Source organism: Phycomyces blakesleeanus (assembly GCF_001638985.1).
Source record: "Phycomyces blakesleeanus NRRL 1555(-) unplaced genomic scaffold PHYBLscaffold_14, whole genome shotgun sequence".
In the NCBI taxonomy this organism is placed as follows: Eukaryota; Fungi; Mucoromycota; class Mucoromycetes; order Mucorales; family Phycomycetaceae; genus Phycomyces; species Phycomyces blakesleeanus.
Genome location: NW_017265147.1, coordinates 851,785 through 871,605, shown reverse-complemented (window position 1 = coordinate 871,605; position 19,821 = coordinate 851,785). Strand labels below are relative to the sequence as shown.

The following is a 19,821-nucleotide window of genomic DNA, read 5'->3' as shown; positions in this document are numbered from 1 at the left end:
CTGAGATGAAAAAAAATCCTGACATATCCACTATGATCCGACTACCTGGACAATATGTTAATTGTCCTTATTTTTCCAGTGTTGCCCGTTGAAATCTGCTGTGTGGACAGGCATTTGGTTGGAATTCTTCGGCACCGTCCCTCTGCCCTCTGTCCTCTCAAGTGCTCTCCAATCCTTCGTCTTCCCTCCCATGCTTAACCCTGCGTTCCCTGCTTCCTCAGTCTTTGGCCTAACTATCCTGACTATTTGGGATCACCACTGGTCTTTCTACTTTAAGTCTGTCCCTTTCCTTCCCTCTGCAGTGCTCCACATTGCACGCAAGTCAATTTCTCATCTCTGCTCTGAACTAGAGCTGGACTCTCCATAACTCCTACATTTTTTTTATACAAAAAAACAAAAACAAAAACAACCATAAAATTTAAAAGCAAAAAACATCATATAAGCTACAAAACCTTAAAAACAAATATTTTAATTTTCTCTTTTCATATTCAATCAGAGACCTTTAATAAAATCCTGAGCTTTTTTTTTTCCTGGCTCCATACAAAAGAAAGTGTGAGATTACATTCTTTGCATTACTTCTTACTCTACTTTATCAACAAAAGTTTGTTCATTACGTGTGTTTACATCTACAATATTATTCTTGTAGGAAACAGATCTATATATTTTTGTTTTTGAGGTATGTATAATAGAAAAGCAATATTCTACTTTGTGATGCAGTTATTCATCTCAGGTGTCATTTGTTGACAATTAGTTTTTCATTATCTGGTCAAAATGAGTTAAGAGGTAATAACTGTTTACTCGGTTTACAGAATAATGGAATACTAATTATCTTTTATCTCTTCTTACTTGCAGATATTCTGACTTTTATGAGATGTATCATGGAAAACACAAACGTAAACTTTAATTTGATTTATATTTTTTAAGCTTGAAATACTAATTCATATTTATATTTTGCTAGGTTACTTTTCTATTCAAGAATAATGAGTGATATGGATATTCTGATTTTTCATTTAGTATAGAGCAACTATATTAAATTTATTATATATTTTTGTCTATAAACTATATAAAATAACTTAATATTTTTTCTATTTTGAAATAAAAATAAAAACCATTTATTTGAAAGAGACTTTATTTTGAATCATTTTTGATATTTTGGAAAAAGCATTTTTAAATCCGTGTTTTTTTTCAATCAGAATTCATCGCAAAAATGGTCTGTCCATAAAAGGCAGAACTATTTACTCAGCTATGTAAACCTATTTTGGGAGTATAATTACACAAGAAAACTCTTTGGTGGTGATATGTACGATTAATAAGAATTACAATTTCAGTTAACCAATAAAAACCGAATATGTTATATCAGCAATATGGTCCTGTCCGGATCGGCCGCCTATTGAGCTCAATCTGGACTGAAGGGATATTTCCAACAATCTTGGGCCGTCGGAATCCAGAAGATAATAATATCGTAAAAACATATATGCTAGTAATAATAGTTTTGCTTTCTTATAAATATATAGCTTGTATCATACCTCTCTCAAATAATTCCAAAATTGTTCATATATCCTGTCTCCTCAAGATTCTAATTAAAATTAGATTGGGTTTAATCTATAGATAATAATACAATATATATTGGAATATACTTCTATAGCCGATTTTTGTTCCACGGTATATATTTACAAATCATTCACAATCGCATTGTTATTTATATTTTCGTTAATACTTTTAATGTATGATAGAAGCTATATATAATAATATAATTTAAACTATGTTTTCTAGTATGTTTCATAAATAACACACTATCCAGATCCATACACATTCTTCTATAATTATACTTAATGAAATTGGATCAAAAAGCATCAAACATTTTACACCAAAAAAGCAAGAGCCTACAGAAAAATATTACCAAGTCAAAATGAAAAGGGTGATATTCATAAACCAAAAGTAACTTTCGAACTAAATATATATAAACTGTTATCATGTTTTGGATATATTGTTTTATATATGTTATTATTATTATTCAACACACTGGCACACACCAGAAGCTACTCCCGAACTATATACATATACGAGCCTCTATCATATTTTGGATATACTATCTTGTATATTTTATTATTATTATTCAACACATGGACACACACCAAAAGCTACTCCCGAAATATATATATATACGAGCTTCTATCATATTTTGGATACACTATCATATATATTTATTTTCATTTTATTCAATATACGGTTACACACCAGAAGCTACTCCCAAACTATATATATATAACTTGCTATCATATTTTGGGCTTACTATCATATATTTTTCTTTTCTTTTATCCAACACACACACATACGCACATATGCACATACGCACACTCGCACACTCGCCCAATTGTCTACCAATACAATTGCTGCACTGATACAATATATATATATTGTCTATTTCTTTTTGTGTCTTTTTACAACCTAAGGATTCTACTCGATAATTCGGACAGAATGCACTTTTTTGTAAATTGGTATTACCAATTGGTTGCGCAGACAGCTTTGTGTATCCCTAAGCTAAAGGAACATAGCAGGGTCCATTGACAGGGATACTGTTACCCATACATAGGTTGAAAGACCGTCTAGTGGTTACTTACAATCGCCCAGAGAGGACGGTATATTAAAGTGGCCTTCACTGCGCCGTAAAAAAAATAAAATAAAAATTCTATTTAACGATGGCGTGAATCCTCTTCCTACATTCCCTCCATCCCGCCATCCCACCATCCCGCCATCAACTTTACAAAACTACCAGAATCGCCACCACCAACAATATTATTGTTTTATTTTATAATCACTGAAAAATAAAAATCGAAATAATGGCCATATAATAAAACCTCAACACTCGCAAGTCATATACAATATTTCTCTATACCTGAAGTGTTATATGCCACCATTCTCAGAGCTGACCTTCAACTCTCCAAGTCATATAGTATTCATACCACCATAATTCCGACACCTTCTTCGATCCCAATGACGCCATTCAATTCCGTCCCATCCCATCTAATTCCATCCCATCGGACATAATTTTCAAAGCTCACGCCTTTCAGTATACTTTTACGCGACTGGGTCTAGACCAAGCGGACGCCACCTAACAAAAAGTCTCGCGATGTTAATCTCTCGTCATTAGCATGCGCCATGAATGTCAAAACTTTGTCACACTGACTACTCACACGGACCACCCACACGGACCACCCACACGGACCACCCACTCACACCGCCCACTTCTCGCCCATATAAAAAATACACTACTATTAAAACTTGATATTTTTAAATAAAAAATAAACTCATATTATTGTTCTCGCGCATTGTTTTATTCAGTTTTCTTCTAATAATAAAGTGTTTCTCTCAATCATTTGTAAAGCAGACATTGTATTTATGGGCAGACAAAAATGGTTTAAAAAAAAATTTTATTAATATTCAAATATATCGTCAGAATCTTAGTTCACCACCTATAAAGGCGGATCCATCCTCCACAGGGCGTAGACCTGTCCTGACTTCGTGGAAGAGAACGGAGTGGGGAGGAGATCGGGAACGCTGGGGTGTGAGGCTAGCTATGGGCTTAAAAAATAAAAGGTGAACAGGGAACGAAACTATCAATCTAAGCTAAGCTAAAGGGATAAACGAAAGCTATATCTAAAGACTACCCACTACGTAAACTAACTAGAGAGGGGAAACTAAACTACCCCACACCCACCACACCCACCACACCCACCACACCCCCCCATCCACACCACACCAACACCCATCCATCCGACACGCCGCTGATTCACATAGAAAAAAGGTCAAGATTAGTATATCTATAGACTATACTACTCCCTCAACACAAATGAAAAGGAAATAATAGACTTACCATGCACAAGAGGAAAACAGAGATGGTCTGGCTGGCACTCTTACTAAATAACTGTGAAAAAATTTTATGCTTTCGTCATTAGATGATGACATAGCAGCATGCATAGAAAATTGTAGATCAATGGATTGATTGCTCTGATTAGAAGCAATATAAAGACTTTCATTTTAAAAACCCGAATTTCTTATATGGCTACCCATTTTCGTGAATTGATTTTATATAAAAATTTACTTGACACATATGTTATATATTAATATATTATTTCTTAAAAGAAAGGTTGTAAAACTGTACCACTTTAGTTGGAATATGAAAGAGAAAGTGGTCCATATATATATATGTATAGACTATAAGAGCATATCAAGAGACTCTTTATATTATCCCAGCTTTTTATTAAAGCAAGTCTCATAAATTAAAAATATTATTGACATGTTTAAAATGCAATTAGTTTTTTTTTATTTACCGAATTGCTATAGTCGATAAGAGCATATATCTAGTCTTAGATTATATATATAAATGTATTACAAGAGAACTAAAAGTTTTCACAACTGGGCATAGTAATATATAATATTGAGAGTATCGGGTTTTTATATTAGATAATAAGCAAATATAATAACAAGAATGTTTTAATAAAACATATAAGAATAAAAGGAATCTATACTTTATATAAAGGTTTTGATATGGAATATATATCATAGAATTAACTTTTAGTTATATAATTAAATGTTATGAAAGAAAGAAAGCGCATATAGAAAAAAAAATTATTCTGAACACTCTAATAAACTGACATCATGTTCATCGCACTGCTTGAGATCTTTATTAGAAATAGATCCACTAAGAAAAAATTGGCAATTCAACTAGTGATTATAAAGAATGCTTATAATAGCTTTTAAAATCACTCTCTGAATCGCTCCTTTTTTGTAGTGATATAGTATCTTACTGAAAATTATATAAACTAAATAGGAATTAATTTAATATGTTCTTATAACAGTTTAATCCACGAAATAGCTCGATGGATCATTAACTATCGCATTGTTTTTTTCTTTTTATTAATATATTAAATGTGTGACAGATACTATATATATGTCTTTTCTTTAATCCACCACACACACATACGCACACTCACCCAATTGTCTACCAATATATTGGCTGAACTGGTACAAAATATACTTGATTGTATGTTCCTTTTATATTTTCTTACAAACTAAGGATTATAATCCATAATTCGGACAGAATGCACTTTTTTGTAAACTGTTATTACCAATTGGTTGCGCAGGCGGTTTTCGTGTATCAATAAGCTAAAATAACATAGCAGAATCAATTGACAGGGATACTGTTCCCCATACATAGACTTAAAAACCGCCTAGTTCTCACTTACAATCGCTCAGACAGGATGATATATTAAAGTGGCCTTCACTGCGCCATAATCATAACAAAAAAAACTTTTTTTTACGGTGGCTTGCATCCTCCTTCTACATTCCCCCATTCATCCATCCCGTCATCCTTTTTGAGAATATTCATTCCTTTTGGGAATCGTCATTCATATAATATTACATTTCATAGTAGACAGAAGTCGGCCCAGTATAAAAATAAAACATATGTATGATTAATAAGAACTACAATTTCAGTTAACCAATAAAAACCGAATATGTTATATCAGCAATATGGTCCTGTCCGGATCGGCCGCCTATTGAGCTCGATCTGGACTGAAGGGATATTTCCAACAATCTTGGGCCGTCGGAATCCAGAAGATAATAATATCGTAAAAACATATATGCTAGTAATAATAGTTTTGCTTTCTTATAAATATATAGCTTGTATCATACCTCTCTCAAATAATTCCAAAATTGTTCATATATCCTGTCTCCTCAAGATTCTAATTAAAATTAGATTGGGTTTAATCTATAGATAATAATACAATATATATTGGAATATACTTCTATAGCCGATTTTTGTTCCACGGTATATATTTACAAATCATTCACAATCGCATTGTTATTTATATTTTCGTTAATACTTTTAATGTATGATAGAAGCTATATATAATAATATAATTTAAACTATGTTTTCTAGTATGTTTCATAAATAACACACTATCCAGATCCATACACATTCTTCTATAATTATACTTAATGAAATTGGATCAAAAAGCATCAAACATTTTACACCAAAAAAGCAAGAGCCTACAGAAAAATATTACCAAGTCAAAATGAAAAGGGTGATATTCATAAACCAAAAGTAACTTTCGAACTAAATATATATAAACTGTTATCATGTTTTGGATATATTGTTTTATATATGTTATTATTATTATTCAACACACTGGCACACACCAGAAGCTACTCCCGAACTATATACATATACGAGCCTCTATCATATTTTGGATATACTATCTTGTATATTTTATTATTATTATTCAACACATGGACACACACCAAAAGCTACTCCCGAAATATATATATATACGAGCTTCTATCATATTTTGGATACACTATCATATATATTTATTTTCATTTTATTCAATATACGGTTACACACCAGAAGCTACTCCCAAACTATATATATATAACTTGCTATCATATTTTGGGCTTACTATCATATATTTTTCTTTTCTTTTATCCAACACACACACATACGCACATATGCACATACGCACACTCGCACACTCGCCCAATTGTCTACCAATACAATTGCTGCACTGATACAATATATATATATTGTCTATTTCTTTTTGTGTCTTTTTACAACCTAAGGATTCTACTCGATAATTCGGACAGAATGCACTTTTTTGTAAATTGGTATTACCAATTGGTTGCGCAGACAGCTTTGTGTATCCCTAAGCTAAAGGAACATAGCAGGGTCCATTGACAGGGATACTGTTACCCATACATAGGTTGAAAGACCGTCTAGTGGTTACTTACAATCGCCCAGAGAGGACGGTATATTAAAGTGGCCTTCACTGCGCCGTAAAAAAAATAAAATAAAAATTCTATTTAACGATGGCGTGAATCCTCTTCCTACATTCCCTCCATCCCGCCATCCCACCATCCCGCCATCAACTTTACAAAACTACCAGAATCGCCACCACCAACAATATTATTGTTTTATTTTATAATCACTGAAAAATAAAAATCGAAATAATGGCCATATAATAAAACCTCAACACTCGCAAGTCATATACAATATTTCTCTATACCTGAAGTGTTATATGCCACCATTCTCAGAGCTGACCTTCAACTCTCCAAGTCATATAGTATTCATACCACCATAATTCCGACACCTTCTTCGATCCCAATGACGCTCTTACTCATATTTAAAAATTTCAACAAGCAACATTTGATATATGCTACTACATAATTTGACTTAGATTCACTCGTTTAATAAAGTGCGACTACTTCATACAAGGCTTTGTGTTTTATTAAACAAAAACATCAGGCCATTTGTAGGAAAAGTATAATGTACACAAAAGAATTGTTTAGGTAACATTTACGTGTACACCGTATTTATATGATTTGCGACCTCTATTATAATTCCCAATTTGGACTGTTAGCAGCTTCAAGTGAGTACTAACTCAGATATTACGGAAAACATTCCCGAAAATAATATATATCTGTGATGTATATGTATTCAATTGTGAAACACATGGTTTATTATAAGAAAATATCTGAGTATAGTAAAGTGGCTCAGAGTTTATAGTTTAAGTACAAACTATATTATTATATTTATATGTTTTTATAAAAGAAGCTTCTTGTATTTTCTATCTACGTGTAACCTCACAATCTTTTTATTGTCTGAACTATATTTAAAGTAAGCACAGGAACTAATCGGATACATATATAATGACTATAATATATATATATATTGAATTTTACCCGACCAAACCAGGTTCTCTTTTTATTGTATTAATCAAGGCTTTTAAACTAGTACAAGCCTTCTTTAATTATTTTTCTTTGTTTATATTATTTATCAACATTTTATTTTTATTTGCTCTATATATTTAATTTTAAAATTTGATATCTTCGCATATCTCAAACAGTCAAATTTATATCAGCTTCTATCTGAAATATAAAAGTTTAGTAAAGCGTTATATTCACAAGTCTGAATTATTTTATTTTATGGAAAAAATATAGTCTTTTTTTTTTATCTTTGTGGCAACTTCGACAAGGATTTAAAATTTATTGATGCAAATACTCCCATAATTTATGTTAAAAAAAACTAAATTGAACTGATAGGTGAAGTGATTTTTTTTATCTAGAGTTGTGATGTTTGATTTTAAGAAAAGATAAAATTATCGGATTGTTAGAGATGCTCTTAGAAATAATCAAACATATAGAATACAATTAAAGAAAAGCATATATTATATTACAGAACAATCTTCAATATATATATTGATTGTTTAAGTCAGAGGTATTATAAGAGTAAACTGATATAAATCGCAATTGCAATGTCTTCTTTAAACACAATAAGAATAAACAAATATCAAAGAGAATTAAAGGGAACAAAGACTCCGTGTCTATAAATAAAATAAATTTATATAAAAACGGATTTGATTTAATCGAATCAAAGCAGATGTTTAAAAAAATTCAATAAACAAGTGAAGGATAAATTGTTTTTAATATTTAATTATATTTTTTTTTGCTTTTCTTTGGATTTTATTTTTATTATTATTATTATTATTAATATCCAATATTTAACTGATATTTAGAATGTATACTTGTTCTCAATAAGTTGTTAAGTGTTTTTTGTATAATAGTGTTTTTCTTTTTTTATTTTTCAATAAAACTTGATATTCCAACATCAAATAAAATTATTAAATTCTTAGTTGATAAGATTCTTAGTTTTGTTCTATTTCAGTTAAATATATTTGAAAATCTTATATAAATCGAATAAACATATATATTTTATTAAACCTAACAAGATACAGCTCTTATAATAAGGATATATTTTCTTTTTCGTCTATCTTTACAATTCTTAACCAGGGAGCATATTGTTCAATTTGACATTTCATATTAAATCCGTGTCTGATAAAATAGGGTGTTTCAAGTTTAAAGATCTTGAAGAATTCAAGGTTTTTATTTTCTATCCATACTCTATTAATTAGCTAATAACATCTAATATGAAAACATATTACTTAACTTCCCTACGTAAAGTCCTGTAAAAAATAATCAACTTCTAAAAATCTAAAAGAAACCTTTTGAAGCTTTTTGATTTACATATTTTTTACATATACTTTACTAGTTTCGGAATCCTTTTTGAAGCTGACTTACCTTTTACACTCGCCGATGGAAATATTTCAATTTAAAACACCCTAATGGTATCTATTCTGTCTTTTAATACTACTCGAATGGAGACTGAAAACAACACTTTCCCACTGCAGGAGTAAGTAGCGGATTTCAATTTTTAAGCTAATTCATACTCCGAAAATTCGATTTATTTAAAAGCCCGCAGCGCCTCTTATTCCACTCGTTTTTTATTGTCTCTAGCTCTTTAATGCACTTGTTTTCAGCAAAAACTAATCACTGGAACGCAAGATAATTAAACATTTGGTTGAATTACATAAAGTACAAAGATATAAATTTGTGTTAATTTAAACTGAGGTTATAATTTCTTTTTTTCTGGACTTTGTGATACATTTTTTAACTTTAATAAAACAGTATACTGGAAAAATAGGGTAATTTCATCTATGGTGTAGGGTACTATTATTTGTGGAGTGGCAGCCTAAATTTCCATCATTTTTGTCTTTTTTATTTTCGACGGCGATGATAATGCTCGGTCTGTTTTATTGGATAAAAAAACGAGTTTACTCTTTTTTGTAAAAAATGTCTGCGAGATTTCTTTTTGGGACTTGTGGCCATGTCGCAGAGTCAATAGTTGTAGGGAACTTAAACCAAATGATATCTTTTGAGTGAGATAATAAAGCTTTTTATTGTTGTAATATTTATTTATAAGTATGATGAGGTTAATGGTCGTGATATTACTACAAATATTTTTGTTGTATATGCTCTACAGCCAATAAAATGTACATGACGACATGTTTTAACAAAAGCGTGTATTATTGTATTTTAGAATGAGGCAATCAATTACTGTTTAGAGAACTGCCCATTTTAACAACCGGAATAAACTATGTCATTTTGGCAGTTGGTGTAATTTGGAAAGATATATATTAAATTGTGTTCCTGAACAATTTTCTATTCTTGTCAATTCTAAAGACTTAAAAAATAAAACATACACACACAATATGTCAAACAACAACAACAATTCAGAATGCAAGTGCTCTAAATGCTCTTCCAATAGCATGGGATTTGTTTTGGTGTCTACCCAAACACTCAGAAGACATGCACAACAAGATATCGTGAGACAGTATCAGTCAGGATCTTCTTGTAAGTTCAAATTTAAGAAAATTATTATTGAGACAAGTTTAACTAAATATTTATTTTCATATAATATAGCCTCAGTTGTAGAAGTAATGTCAAATGACAATGACATGGAGATTGACTTTGAAAACAATGTTGATACCGAAGATCAAGTTGAAGATATGCATAGTATTTTTATTAAAGTTTTATAATCATTTATAATATCTAATAATTTGATTCTTTTTTACCTAACAAAACAGCCGAAGACTTACCTTTTTTTGATGTTGATTCCTTGTTTGATTCTGAAAGCGAAGATGAGGGTGTCATTGAAGCAACCATTTTGGATATTTCTGATGATGAATCTAATGATGTTAGAGGTTAGTACAAAAAGCACATATAAATCAATAAAGTCAACAAGTATTGATTTTTTTTTCAAATAGAGAACTTTTCTTCATCCAATATGCCAGTCGATCCTACTCATGCTTTTATTGCTTCTTTTGCTGCCTTCTTCATATCCAAATATGTTGTCAATTCTGGTGGTGTTGTTCTGTTGAAGTTTCTTAACGAAGTATTGGCACACTTTGGACAGTCTTTCCGTTTTCCCCTCAGTATAAACGGTGTCAACTCTATGACCGGTCTCAGCGACGTGACTCGAGGTGTCCAGCGGTTTATTGCATGTGGCGATTGTAACAAAGTATACGAAGAGTCTGATATTGTTCCAGAGTGCTGTAATTTCGAGAGACTCTCTGGTAGAGAATGTGGAAACGCTCTTTTCTTTGAAACATCAAGAGCCTTGACTATCCCCAAAAAGATCTACATGTATAACTCCATAATCAAAACATTGTCTATCCTTTTTTTTGCCGCCCTGGATTCGAAGACACCATCAACCATTGGAGAACCAGAGTGCAAGTTCCGGGCATGATGTTTGACATTTACGATGGTACGAAGTGGAACAGTCTGAAGGACAGCAATGGTTTACCGTTTGTGAATCATGAGCGTTCCATAATGCTTACAATGAACATCGATTGGCTTCAACCTTTCGATGGGGTCACTTACTCCTGTGGTGCGATATACCTTTGCATCAACAACTTGCCAAGATCGGAACGGTACAAGAAGGAGAATGTTGTTCTCGTTGGTCTCATGCCAGGGCCCAAGGAAGCAAAGACAAGTGAGATCAATCACTACCTCCGTCCCCTTGTTGTGGAACTCAACCAGTTGTATGGCGGTGTGGTGATGCCTACCGTACAGTGCCCATCTGGTGCTCTTGTCCGTGCTGCCCTTCTTCTTGTTGCCTGCGACATTCCTGCTGCCCGTAAGACTTGTGGGTTTACCTCTCATTCAAGCACATGTGCATGCAATAAGTGTAACCGACAGTTCCCTCGCCTTCCAGACTCCAATGCTGTGAACTACTCTGGGTTCGTGTTTTCTGAGTGGGTGCCTCGCACTGATGCCGAAAACCGTCGTGATGTCGAGTTGTGGAGAATGGCCAGCAGTGATGCACAGAGAAAGAGATTGGAGAGGGAAAATGGTGTCCGATGGTCAGAATTGCATGACCTGGTTTACTTTAACCTCGTGTAGTGCACTGTCATCGATCCGATGCACAACCTGTACCTCGGAACAGCAAAGAGGATAATGGAGAAATGGAGATCTTCAGGTCTCATCACAGATGCACACTCGGCCGAAATGCAGTTGGATGCTGACAAGCTTGTACTGCCAGAGGACTACACGCCATTAGGGACAAAGATCGAGCGTGGCTTCCCATTCATGAAGGCCGACGAGTGGAAGTCTTGGTGCTTGGTGTACTCTCCTGTTCTCCTGCGTGGTCGTCTACCTGAAGCTCATCCCGGTAACTGGACAACGTTTGTCAATGCATACCAGTACCTCTCAATGCCAAGCATATCCATGGCTCATCTTGATGAAGCCCATCAATCTTTGGAGGCTTTCTGCAGAGAGTGCGAGAAGTTGTATAAAGCCCCGTTCCTTTCGCCAAACATGCATCTCCATCTTCATCTGCGAGAGACTGTACTGAACTTTGGCCCGGTTTATGGATATTGGCTTTCTAGTTTCGAAAGATGCAATGGTATCTTGAAAAACTATGCGACGAATAGAAAAGACGGGTTTGAGGGAACCTATATGAAGAAGTATCTTGAGGAAGCATTCCAGGGAGATCTTATTCGCCAAACTTTGCCAATAATTCGACCTGAGCATTCGGCGATCATCCTTGAGCTCACTGCATCCACTGCCAATTCCATAGCCACTTCCACTTCCACTGCTACCTCAATCCAATTCGATATCAATGCTTTTCTTGATTCTCCTGAGATCAACTTTGATATCGTCAAGGGAAACGAGCCTTTGCCCCCTTCCGCACTTCCTTTAGCTCTAAAGGGGGAGATTTCCATGGATGAATCCGAGTATGGGCATTTGTTGGAATACTATCGCGAGACATACGATGATCAAACTCTTGTTCATTATCGTCAGGCTGGTCATTCCGATAATTTTGTTAACAATCGGATACAGAAGTTTGAATCAATCGATCTTCTCGGGCAAATCTACAAGAGCAAAACGAAGAATCAGCGCGGGTCGTTCATGCAAGCCTTATTTGAGACAAGTGATGGTAGAAGTACCAAGCCGTACGCAGGCCAAATTCAGTACCTCTTTGTCAATACTGCTGTAAACTCGTTTGCTGGTCATGCGAGCCAGCATGTATTTGCATATATACGATGGTACAAGGAAGTTTTACTTCAGCCCAGAGCAGGAGAAGGAGTTGAGGTTAATGAGGTGGGTTTCGAAGATGACAGCATGAACAGCATTCTCCCAGTGCATAGAATCTGCTATCCAGTCGCAGTAGGCGAGCACCTTGGTCTAGAAGGCGAAGTTCAGATGTGTGTAGTTCCTTTGCCACAAAAAATATATATTTAGATTCAAATACAAAAATAAAACACGTATAAAAAAGAAATAGTAATTAATACAGGCTAGTATATATATAACTGCACGTTTATTTTTTATTATTTCTATAAATTTTTGTTTGTACTTGGCATGCTATACATGCAGCTGTATACATCATGCTAATCCGTAAACATAAACAAGTAGAAAAAAGACTCTAAAATAGTGGGCAAGAAAAAAATGATTTATTTTGAAAAAACACCAATCTGGTAAAGTGACTGCCAAATTCTCGGGAATGCTCACTTCTTTCTCATAAGGGATGCGCTTTTTCAAGCTTTCTGAATTTTTCTTCAAACGGATAACAGTAAGTTCATCAATAGTAGTAATAAACGTCTGGAGCTGGTTTAAAGAATAAATAGTATTAATAAAGTATTATTATTTTCTTTAAAACATAAATAGATGTTTAACATTACCTCATCAGTTCTCCAGCTGGGACGATATGCCCGCACTTCGTTATCTCCATCCGACTCGCCATCAGACATCACGTCAATAGAAAGAATATTTCCGCAATCATATCGATTCATGCCCTCATGAATAGCCTCTGTGTATGTCTGGTACGTGATAATACGACGGTCAAGAAGCTACCAAAGAATATTTTATTAAAACATTAAATCAATAGTAAATTAACTTTGTTTTAAGGCTTATGGTCTTCTTTCTGTTGCGTCTTCTTCCAGCTTTATTTCTAGCCATAATCTTCTCTGCTGAGGTCCGGAAGACTCGCACTTGATTTTGGTAGTGATTCTTTATTATATTCATAATGACACTCTTTGACACATTTGTGCAGCATCTTTGAGGTCTCGGGTACTTGAAGAGAGCCAGTGCAAGTGTCTTGTTGTACTTATCGCCATACCTGCCAGTCATTGACCATGCTGATCTATTATTATTCTCAGCAACTTTGAGCGGATCTGTGCTAACAAAGTTCGGTTTCTTGATGTAACTATTGATAAGTTGCTATAAAAATAGTATTAGATATATTAATCGGTAATGTTATTATTATCAATTTACTTACAGAAATCAAGGGATGATGTTTCGCTCCAAGGTCAATATCATCATCCATGGAAGAAGAAGAATCCGCTGGTACAGCAGAAGGCATCACGGAATTTTGGCTGGTCATTGCCTTTTCTATTTCGGCATTTGCAGTCATGAGCTGAAGGACCGAGTTCTTCAAAAATTCATTTGTCTTGTTGTACAAATCCAGACCATTCTTCAAATGAGTTATTGCATCAGTCACTCCTTTTGCATTTTCTTGCAAGGAATTGCATCGACACATTGTTGGCTGCCAACAAGGTAAGGACGTGATCCATTGGGGTCACAGCGACTTGAACTTCAGGGGCTGTGACAACTGCTACTTCTGGAGTTGGTGTATCAATTGGAGCAACAACACCTGCAATTGTGCTATTAAGAACAGCATTCATGCGTAGGTTGGGTCGGCGGGGAGCAGTAGGAATACGCTTTGTCATTTTCTGTTAATAAAATAAATATTAATAATTTTCAACTAATATTGTACAATTCACTACACTTGTTATATCATATTTAAAATTCACATACTAGTAAAGAGGATAAGCGGTGCAGATTAACTCTCTACCTTTCATTTGATATTTAAGCACATCTCCCAACCGCTTGATCCACATTTAGACAACTTCTTTTCTAACTCAATGAGGCACAAAGTAGTGTTTCAAGATGACGGTGGTCATCTTCTTTTGGAGTATTACTTTTTACAGCCCGCATTTTGTCAGGGTCAAACTGGATTTTAAGACAAGGTCTTTTTTTTCCTTTTTTTATTTTTTTTCTTTTAACGACATTTATTATTAGAGGTGTTATCTCACAGAAATTTCGGGATTGCTTAATTATTTTTTTGTAGGGAGCCGAAGGCTCTAGTTTATTAGTGAGCCTCTATGCTGCAAGGCAAAAGAGGAAAATCACGACTTGTTTTTGGCTTTTATATTTTTACAATGTTTTTCTATTTATATGTTTGTGGCTATATATATTGTGGAGGTATGGAAGGAAGCTAAAGGGGGGGAAAGTCGAGAGCAAGTTCGCTCTTGAGGCGGTCGAGAAGAGAGGAAGCAGTGGAAAAGGCAGCGGAGGAGACAAAAGGAACGTGATCAAATATGAACAGCCAATGATGGCGCCATATAGCCAGCAGCGTGCAGCCAAAAATTGAGGCAGCAGAAAGAGAAGAATCGGTGCAAGGAGGGAATGTGAAGGATTGCAAACCAGAAAGCAAGACAGTGGGCGTCGCGGTCTGGGCGAAGTACAACGTCCAGATTGACGACCATACGGACAGTTTGACCGGACACTGGAACAAAAAATGAGTTTGATTGTCCAGAGGGTGAGAGCAGAGGGCACAGGATGGGTCTGGGAAAGTGGTAGGGATCCTAGAATTGAGGCGAGAACGGCAAGGAATGTTCTTGTGCAGGGCACAAAACCAAACGTTGCGGGCCCCATGCAGCAGGGGGAAGGACCAAAACCGACGAAGCTGGCGAGGGACGAGTGTGGGGCTTATGGGGCGTGCGGATTTGGAGTGGAAATTGCAGAGTAGGCGGAAAGACTGGGTGGACAAACGATGCCAAGGGATGCCGGGGACAAGAGCCGTCAAGAAAGGACGCACATCGACAGCTGTATCGGAAGGCATATCTAGCGAAGGAAACTGTATGGCACAGATCGCGGGGGGAATGGTGGCACGATACAGGACAGGGTGCAAGACAAGAGAGCGAGTGTAGAGACGTTCGAAGAACCGGTGAAGGACAATAGGACGACGGAGTATGCGGTGGAGGGGGCGTTGGGCAAGCACGCCGAAACTAGGATCTACTTCATAGGCGTCGGAAACCCGGAGATCGCGCCATGCAGATGGAAAGGGAGGGTGGTCTGGTTGTGCGGTAGTGAGATAGGAGAGAGGCAGAGAGAGACAGGTGGGGAGGTTGACTACCACGTCAGAGAAGTTGTGAGGGAGAAGGTCAATGGCAGCAAGTAGGGTGGCCAGAGGAGAGTCGAAATCACGCTGATGAGAGGATTGGAGAGATGGAAATATCAAAGGAACGAGTGGATCAGCAGATGAGGAGTCGAGGCGGAGGACGTAAGAGAACCAAGGCGGGACCAGGCCAGAGGGGGACAGCGGAGAGCGGACGAGAGGCCGGAGCCAGCGCAACTGAAGAGCAGCCTGTTGAACCTGAGGATCAAGGACCCCTAGACCGCCGAGCCGAATAGGCTGGCAGAAAGTGCCGAGAGGAATGGGAGGAAAGGAGCGGTATTGTCTAAACTTACTCATGATCGAGCGAAGTCGACGGAAAAAGGATAGAGGTACAGTGACAACTCTGAGGACGTGCCAGAGCTTAGAGAGGATGAGAGAGTTGAGCACTGTGGCACGGCCACGAATAGAGAGAGAGCGAGAGTGGTGGATATTACAGGTAGATTCAATCTTGGAAAGAATGTTGTCACAGAAAGAATTGCGCTGAGGTAAGGATTGAATAAGAGGAAAGCCGAGATATCGCAGGGGAGTGGAGGAAGATCTGTCAGACCAGGCGGTGATGTCGAATTGTTGTAGGACGGGGCGCCATTCTGGCAGTGGAAGACCGGACAGGGAGAAAGCTTCAGTTTTATGGAGATTGATGCGAGCATTGGAGGCATGAGAGTATGTGAGAAGATGATGATGAATACAAGACAAGTGGGCGGCATCAGGCAGAAAGACTAGCAGATCGTCGGCATAGGCCAAGAGCTTGATGGGCGGAGGTGGTTGAATAGCAGTGCGTGGTGATGGAGAAAATCCGGCAAAGGAAGGATCATGAATCACACGACGCAACAAAGGTTCGAATGCAAGGTTAAAGAGTACAGGAGAAAGAGGATCACCCTGCCGGAGTCCACGAGCCTGAAGGAATGATCGGGATAGGTGTCCATTGACATTGATTCGAATCTGTGTAGAGAAGAAAAGTTGAGATATACAGGTAACGAGGGAAGGGGGAAAGTTGAAATGCTGCAAGACCTGGCGAAGGTAATCGGGATGGACTCTGTCGTAAGCTTTCTCCTGATCCAAAAGAAGGCCTATACCAGATGAACCGTCCTGTCTAGCCTGTGCCATAACCAACTTGGTCAGCATGCCATTGTCAGCAATGAAGCGTCCTTGGACAAACCCGGTCTGGAAGGGCGTAACAAGGGAGGAAGCAGCAGGCACCATGCGACGATTGACGAGGCGAGTGAACACTTTGGCATCGGTATTGATTAGAGCGATCGGGCGCCAGTTGCGGAGGGAGGTGAGGTCACCTTTCTTGGGAAGAAGAGAGACGCAGGTTGATTGCCAGGACGAAGGGAACACACCGAGGGCAAGCCCATCGTTAAATATTCGAACAAGTAAGACAGCACACATCAGATGATCCATAATTAATCGCAGAATCTCATAAGGCAGGCCATCCGGCCCAGGGCTACTGGCATTAGGAGTGCGAGTGGCGCCGTCTCGGATGTCATCCAAGGTGAAGGGTTTAAGGAGGGTCGTGGAGGTAGTTTCGGAAAGAAAGAGGTCTGGTGGCAAGTGAAGGAGGAGGTCGTCGATAGCTGTCTGAGCAGGAGGGTCGGGTGTGTAAAGATCTTCATAAAATGCAGCAGCAGCTTCCGTAAGATCATCGGGATCAGTGCATAAGGTGTCGGTGAAGGGGTGGCGGAGGCTGGTTATTGTGGTTCGAGCTTGGCGAAAAGCAACTGTGCGTTTCAAAAACCCAGCGGAAGTTTCGCCTTGTTCTCTCCAGTGTTTTCCGGCGCGGAGTGCTAGTATCTCGGTGCGTTCCTGTTGAACTTGCTGAAGTTGACGCTCGACGATGGGCAGCTGGAAGTTCTGAGCAGGCTGATGGCGAAATCTATGTATCAAATGGTCACGTTTACTCTGAAGCTTTACCTCCAAAGTGGCAAGTGATGGGCGGGTTGTGCGTGAATATGAACGTGTGAAACGAGCCACTTCGACTTTGATCAGATCCCACTGTGATTGGGGGGAAATTGAAGGCGAGAGTAGTGGTATGAAGGATGAAAGACAGTCGGACAGGGAGGAGCGGAAGGAAGGGATGTTCGCCAAACGAGGGTTCGCACGCCACAAACCTCGACCAATGTGAGACAGCATAGGAAAACTAAGACAGGTACGTACAAGGCAATGATCGGTCCACAGGGGCTGAACAAATGTGACGGTGGACGAAGAGTGACAAGACGCTATATCCTTGGAGGCATATATGTAGTCGATAGTCGAAGAGGAAAGGTCGCGATGAAAGGTAGGCATAGGTTGAGCGTCAGACAAAGTGACACAGTCTACAAAGTGGTTAGCGACAAAATGCAGCCATAGACGTAGCGCGAGGCCAGCACGAGAGGCCTTTGCATATGAGGAATAATTAAAATCTCCTAGCATAAGAAAGCGAGAAGGAAGGGAAGGGAGAAGATGTGGGGAGGATAGGAGAGAGGTGAGAAAATCATATCGAGGACGATATGAAGCAGGGACATATAAAACGCAAATACGAAATGGGGCAAACAAATTGGAAGAGTGAACAACGGTGGCAGTAATGCAATGACCACAGAGAGAAAAAAGAGGATCAGTAAAAGAAATGAGGGGAAAGAGGGAAACCAAACCACAGTGAGGAGACCATAGTGAGTCGGATGCTTGAAATTGAAGATGAAATGTCTGTTGAAGAGCGTCTGTGTTGGCGTGAGTTTCTTGAAGGGCAAGTATGTCTAGAGAGAGGGAGCGAAGATATCTAATAAAGAGAGAGCGATTATTGGGGTTTCCGGACTTGACAAGTCCGCGGCAGTTCATGGAGGCTATATTAATCATAAATTTAAGAATGATCGCCGTCTGCCATCTCGTCATCAGTTAGGATATTCTGGGAGTCTTGGTCGTCGTCGCCGTCAAAAGCGCTGGGGTGAAATTCTTCTTCGTCTTTAGTGGAGCCGGAAGTGTAGTTGGAGGGAAGAAAAGCGTTGTGGAGGGGGTGAAAGACGGGATCATACTGGGTGTTGTGTGTCTGAAGAAGAGGCAGAGTGGGGTCGAAGAGTGCGCCTGTGCGGCTGTTGTCAGTTAGTCCGTCAAGTGCAGCAAACCTGTTGGCAGACTGGCGGGGGGAAGTAGGAACAGCGGGGACAGAGGTTCGTCGCGGTGTCGAGGAATTCGTGCGGGAGGTGGTGGTAGTAGCCTGGGATCCCTCAGCCATCGTAGGTGTACCGCGAGGGGGGATCGATTTCTTGGCCGGAGGTCTGTGAGACGCACCGGGAGTAGACTTGCGTGAGCGATCAGGGGATTCAGGTGTCGTGGGAACCTTGCGGGGTCTCTTGGAAGAGCTGGCGTCCGTGGGGGGTGCTCTGGGGCAGGCATGTTGCAAGTGACCAGTCTGGTCACAAGTGAAGCAGCGTCGGGAATCTTTGGGGCGGTCTGGACAGTTTTCGATAGCATGGCCCATAACTTTACAATAATTACAGTGAATACCCATCTGTTTCCAGGTACCTAAGAAGTACAAGTCGCCATCATACGGGATCTTGTATGAGAGTTTGGCAAGGGTGGCATCGGGGTTGGGTGGTCGTTCAAGGTAAGCAAAACCAGTGCCATCAAAAAAATTGGCACGAAGATGCAAACCGACTTCGCGGACGGTGCTATATGCGGCCAAGGCTGTTTTGATAGCCTCTTCAAGCAGAGGG

General features: G+C 38.1%; 5 protein-coding genes across 5 annotated transcripts; 2 read left to right on the top strand and 3 right to left on the bottom strand.

Moving 5' to 3' along the window:
- Positions 1-32: 32 nt before the first annotated feature.
- On the top strand, positions 33-367 carry PHYBLDRAFT_147099 (hypothetical protein; the record flags this gene model as incomplete). Its single annotated transcript, XM_018431797.1, has 2 exons — positions 33-56; positions 80-367. 2 exons carry the CDS (start codon positions 33-35, stop codon positions 365-367), a joined length of 312 nt encoding a protein of 103 aa, XP_018290164.1.
- A 3,034-nt stretch (positions 368-3,401) lies between these two features.
- On the bottom strand, positions 3,402-3,966 carry PHYBLDRAFT_181969 (hypothetical protein; the record flags this gene model as incomplete). Its single annotated transcript, XM_018438544.1, has 3 exons — positions 3,402-3,575; positions 3,715-3,785; positions 3,875-3,966. The coding sequence occupies 3 exons, from the start codon at positions 3,964-3,966 to the stop codon at positions 3,454-3,456; spliced, it is 285 nt and encodes a 94-aa protein (XP_018290163.1). The 3' UTR covers positions 3,402-3,453.
- A 6,140-nt stretch (positions 3,967-10,106) lies between these two features.
- On the top strand, positions 10,107-13,140 carry PHYBLDRAFT_170017 (hypothetical protein; the record flags this gene model as incomplete). Its single annotated transcript, XM_018436232.1, has 5 exons — positions 10,107-10,248; positions 10,318-10,410; positions 10,482-10,598; positions 10,662-10,915; positions 11,800-13,140. The coding sequence occupies 5 exons, from the start codon at positions 10,107-10,109 to the stop codon at positions 13,138-13,140; spliced, it is 1,947 nt and encodes a 648-aa protein (XP_018290162.1).
- Positions 13,141-13,232: 92 nt separating this feature from the next.
- PHYBLDRAFT_147096 (hypothetical protein) lies at positions 13,233-14,624 on the bottom strand (the record flags this gene model as incomplete). Its single annotated transcript, XM_018431796.1, has 6 exons — positions 13,233-13,286; positions 13,408-13,503; positions 13,578-13,745; positions 13,888-14,115; positions 14,174-14,368; positions 14,433-14,624. The coding sequence occupies 6 exons, from the start codon at positions 14,622-14,624 to the stop codon at positions 13,233-13,235; spliced, it is 933 nt and encodes a 310-aa protein (XP_018290161.1).
- A 548-nt stretch (positions 14,625-15,172) lies between these two features.
- Positions 15,173-18,544, bottom strand: PHYBLDRAFT_170015 (hypothetical protein; the record flags this gene model as incomplete). The annotated part of the gene is made up of 2 exons (XM_018436231.1): positions 15,173-16,582; positions 18,047-18,544. 2 exons carry the CDS (start codon positions 18,542-18,544, stop codon positions 15,173-15,175), a joined length of 1,908 nt encoding a protein of 635 aa, XP_018290160.1.
- Between the last annotated feature and the right edge of the window lie 1,277 nt (positions 18,545-19,821).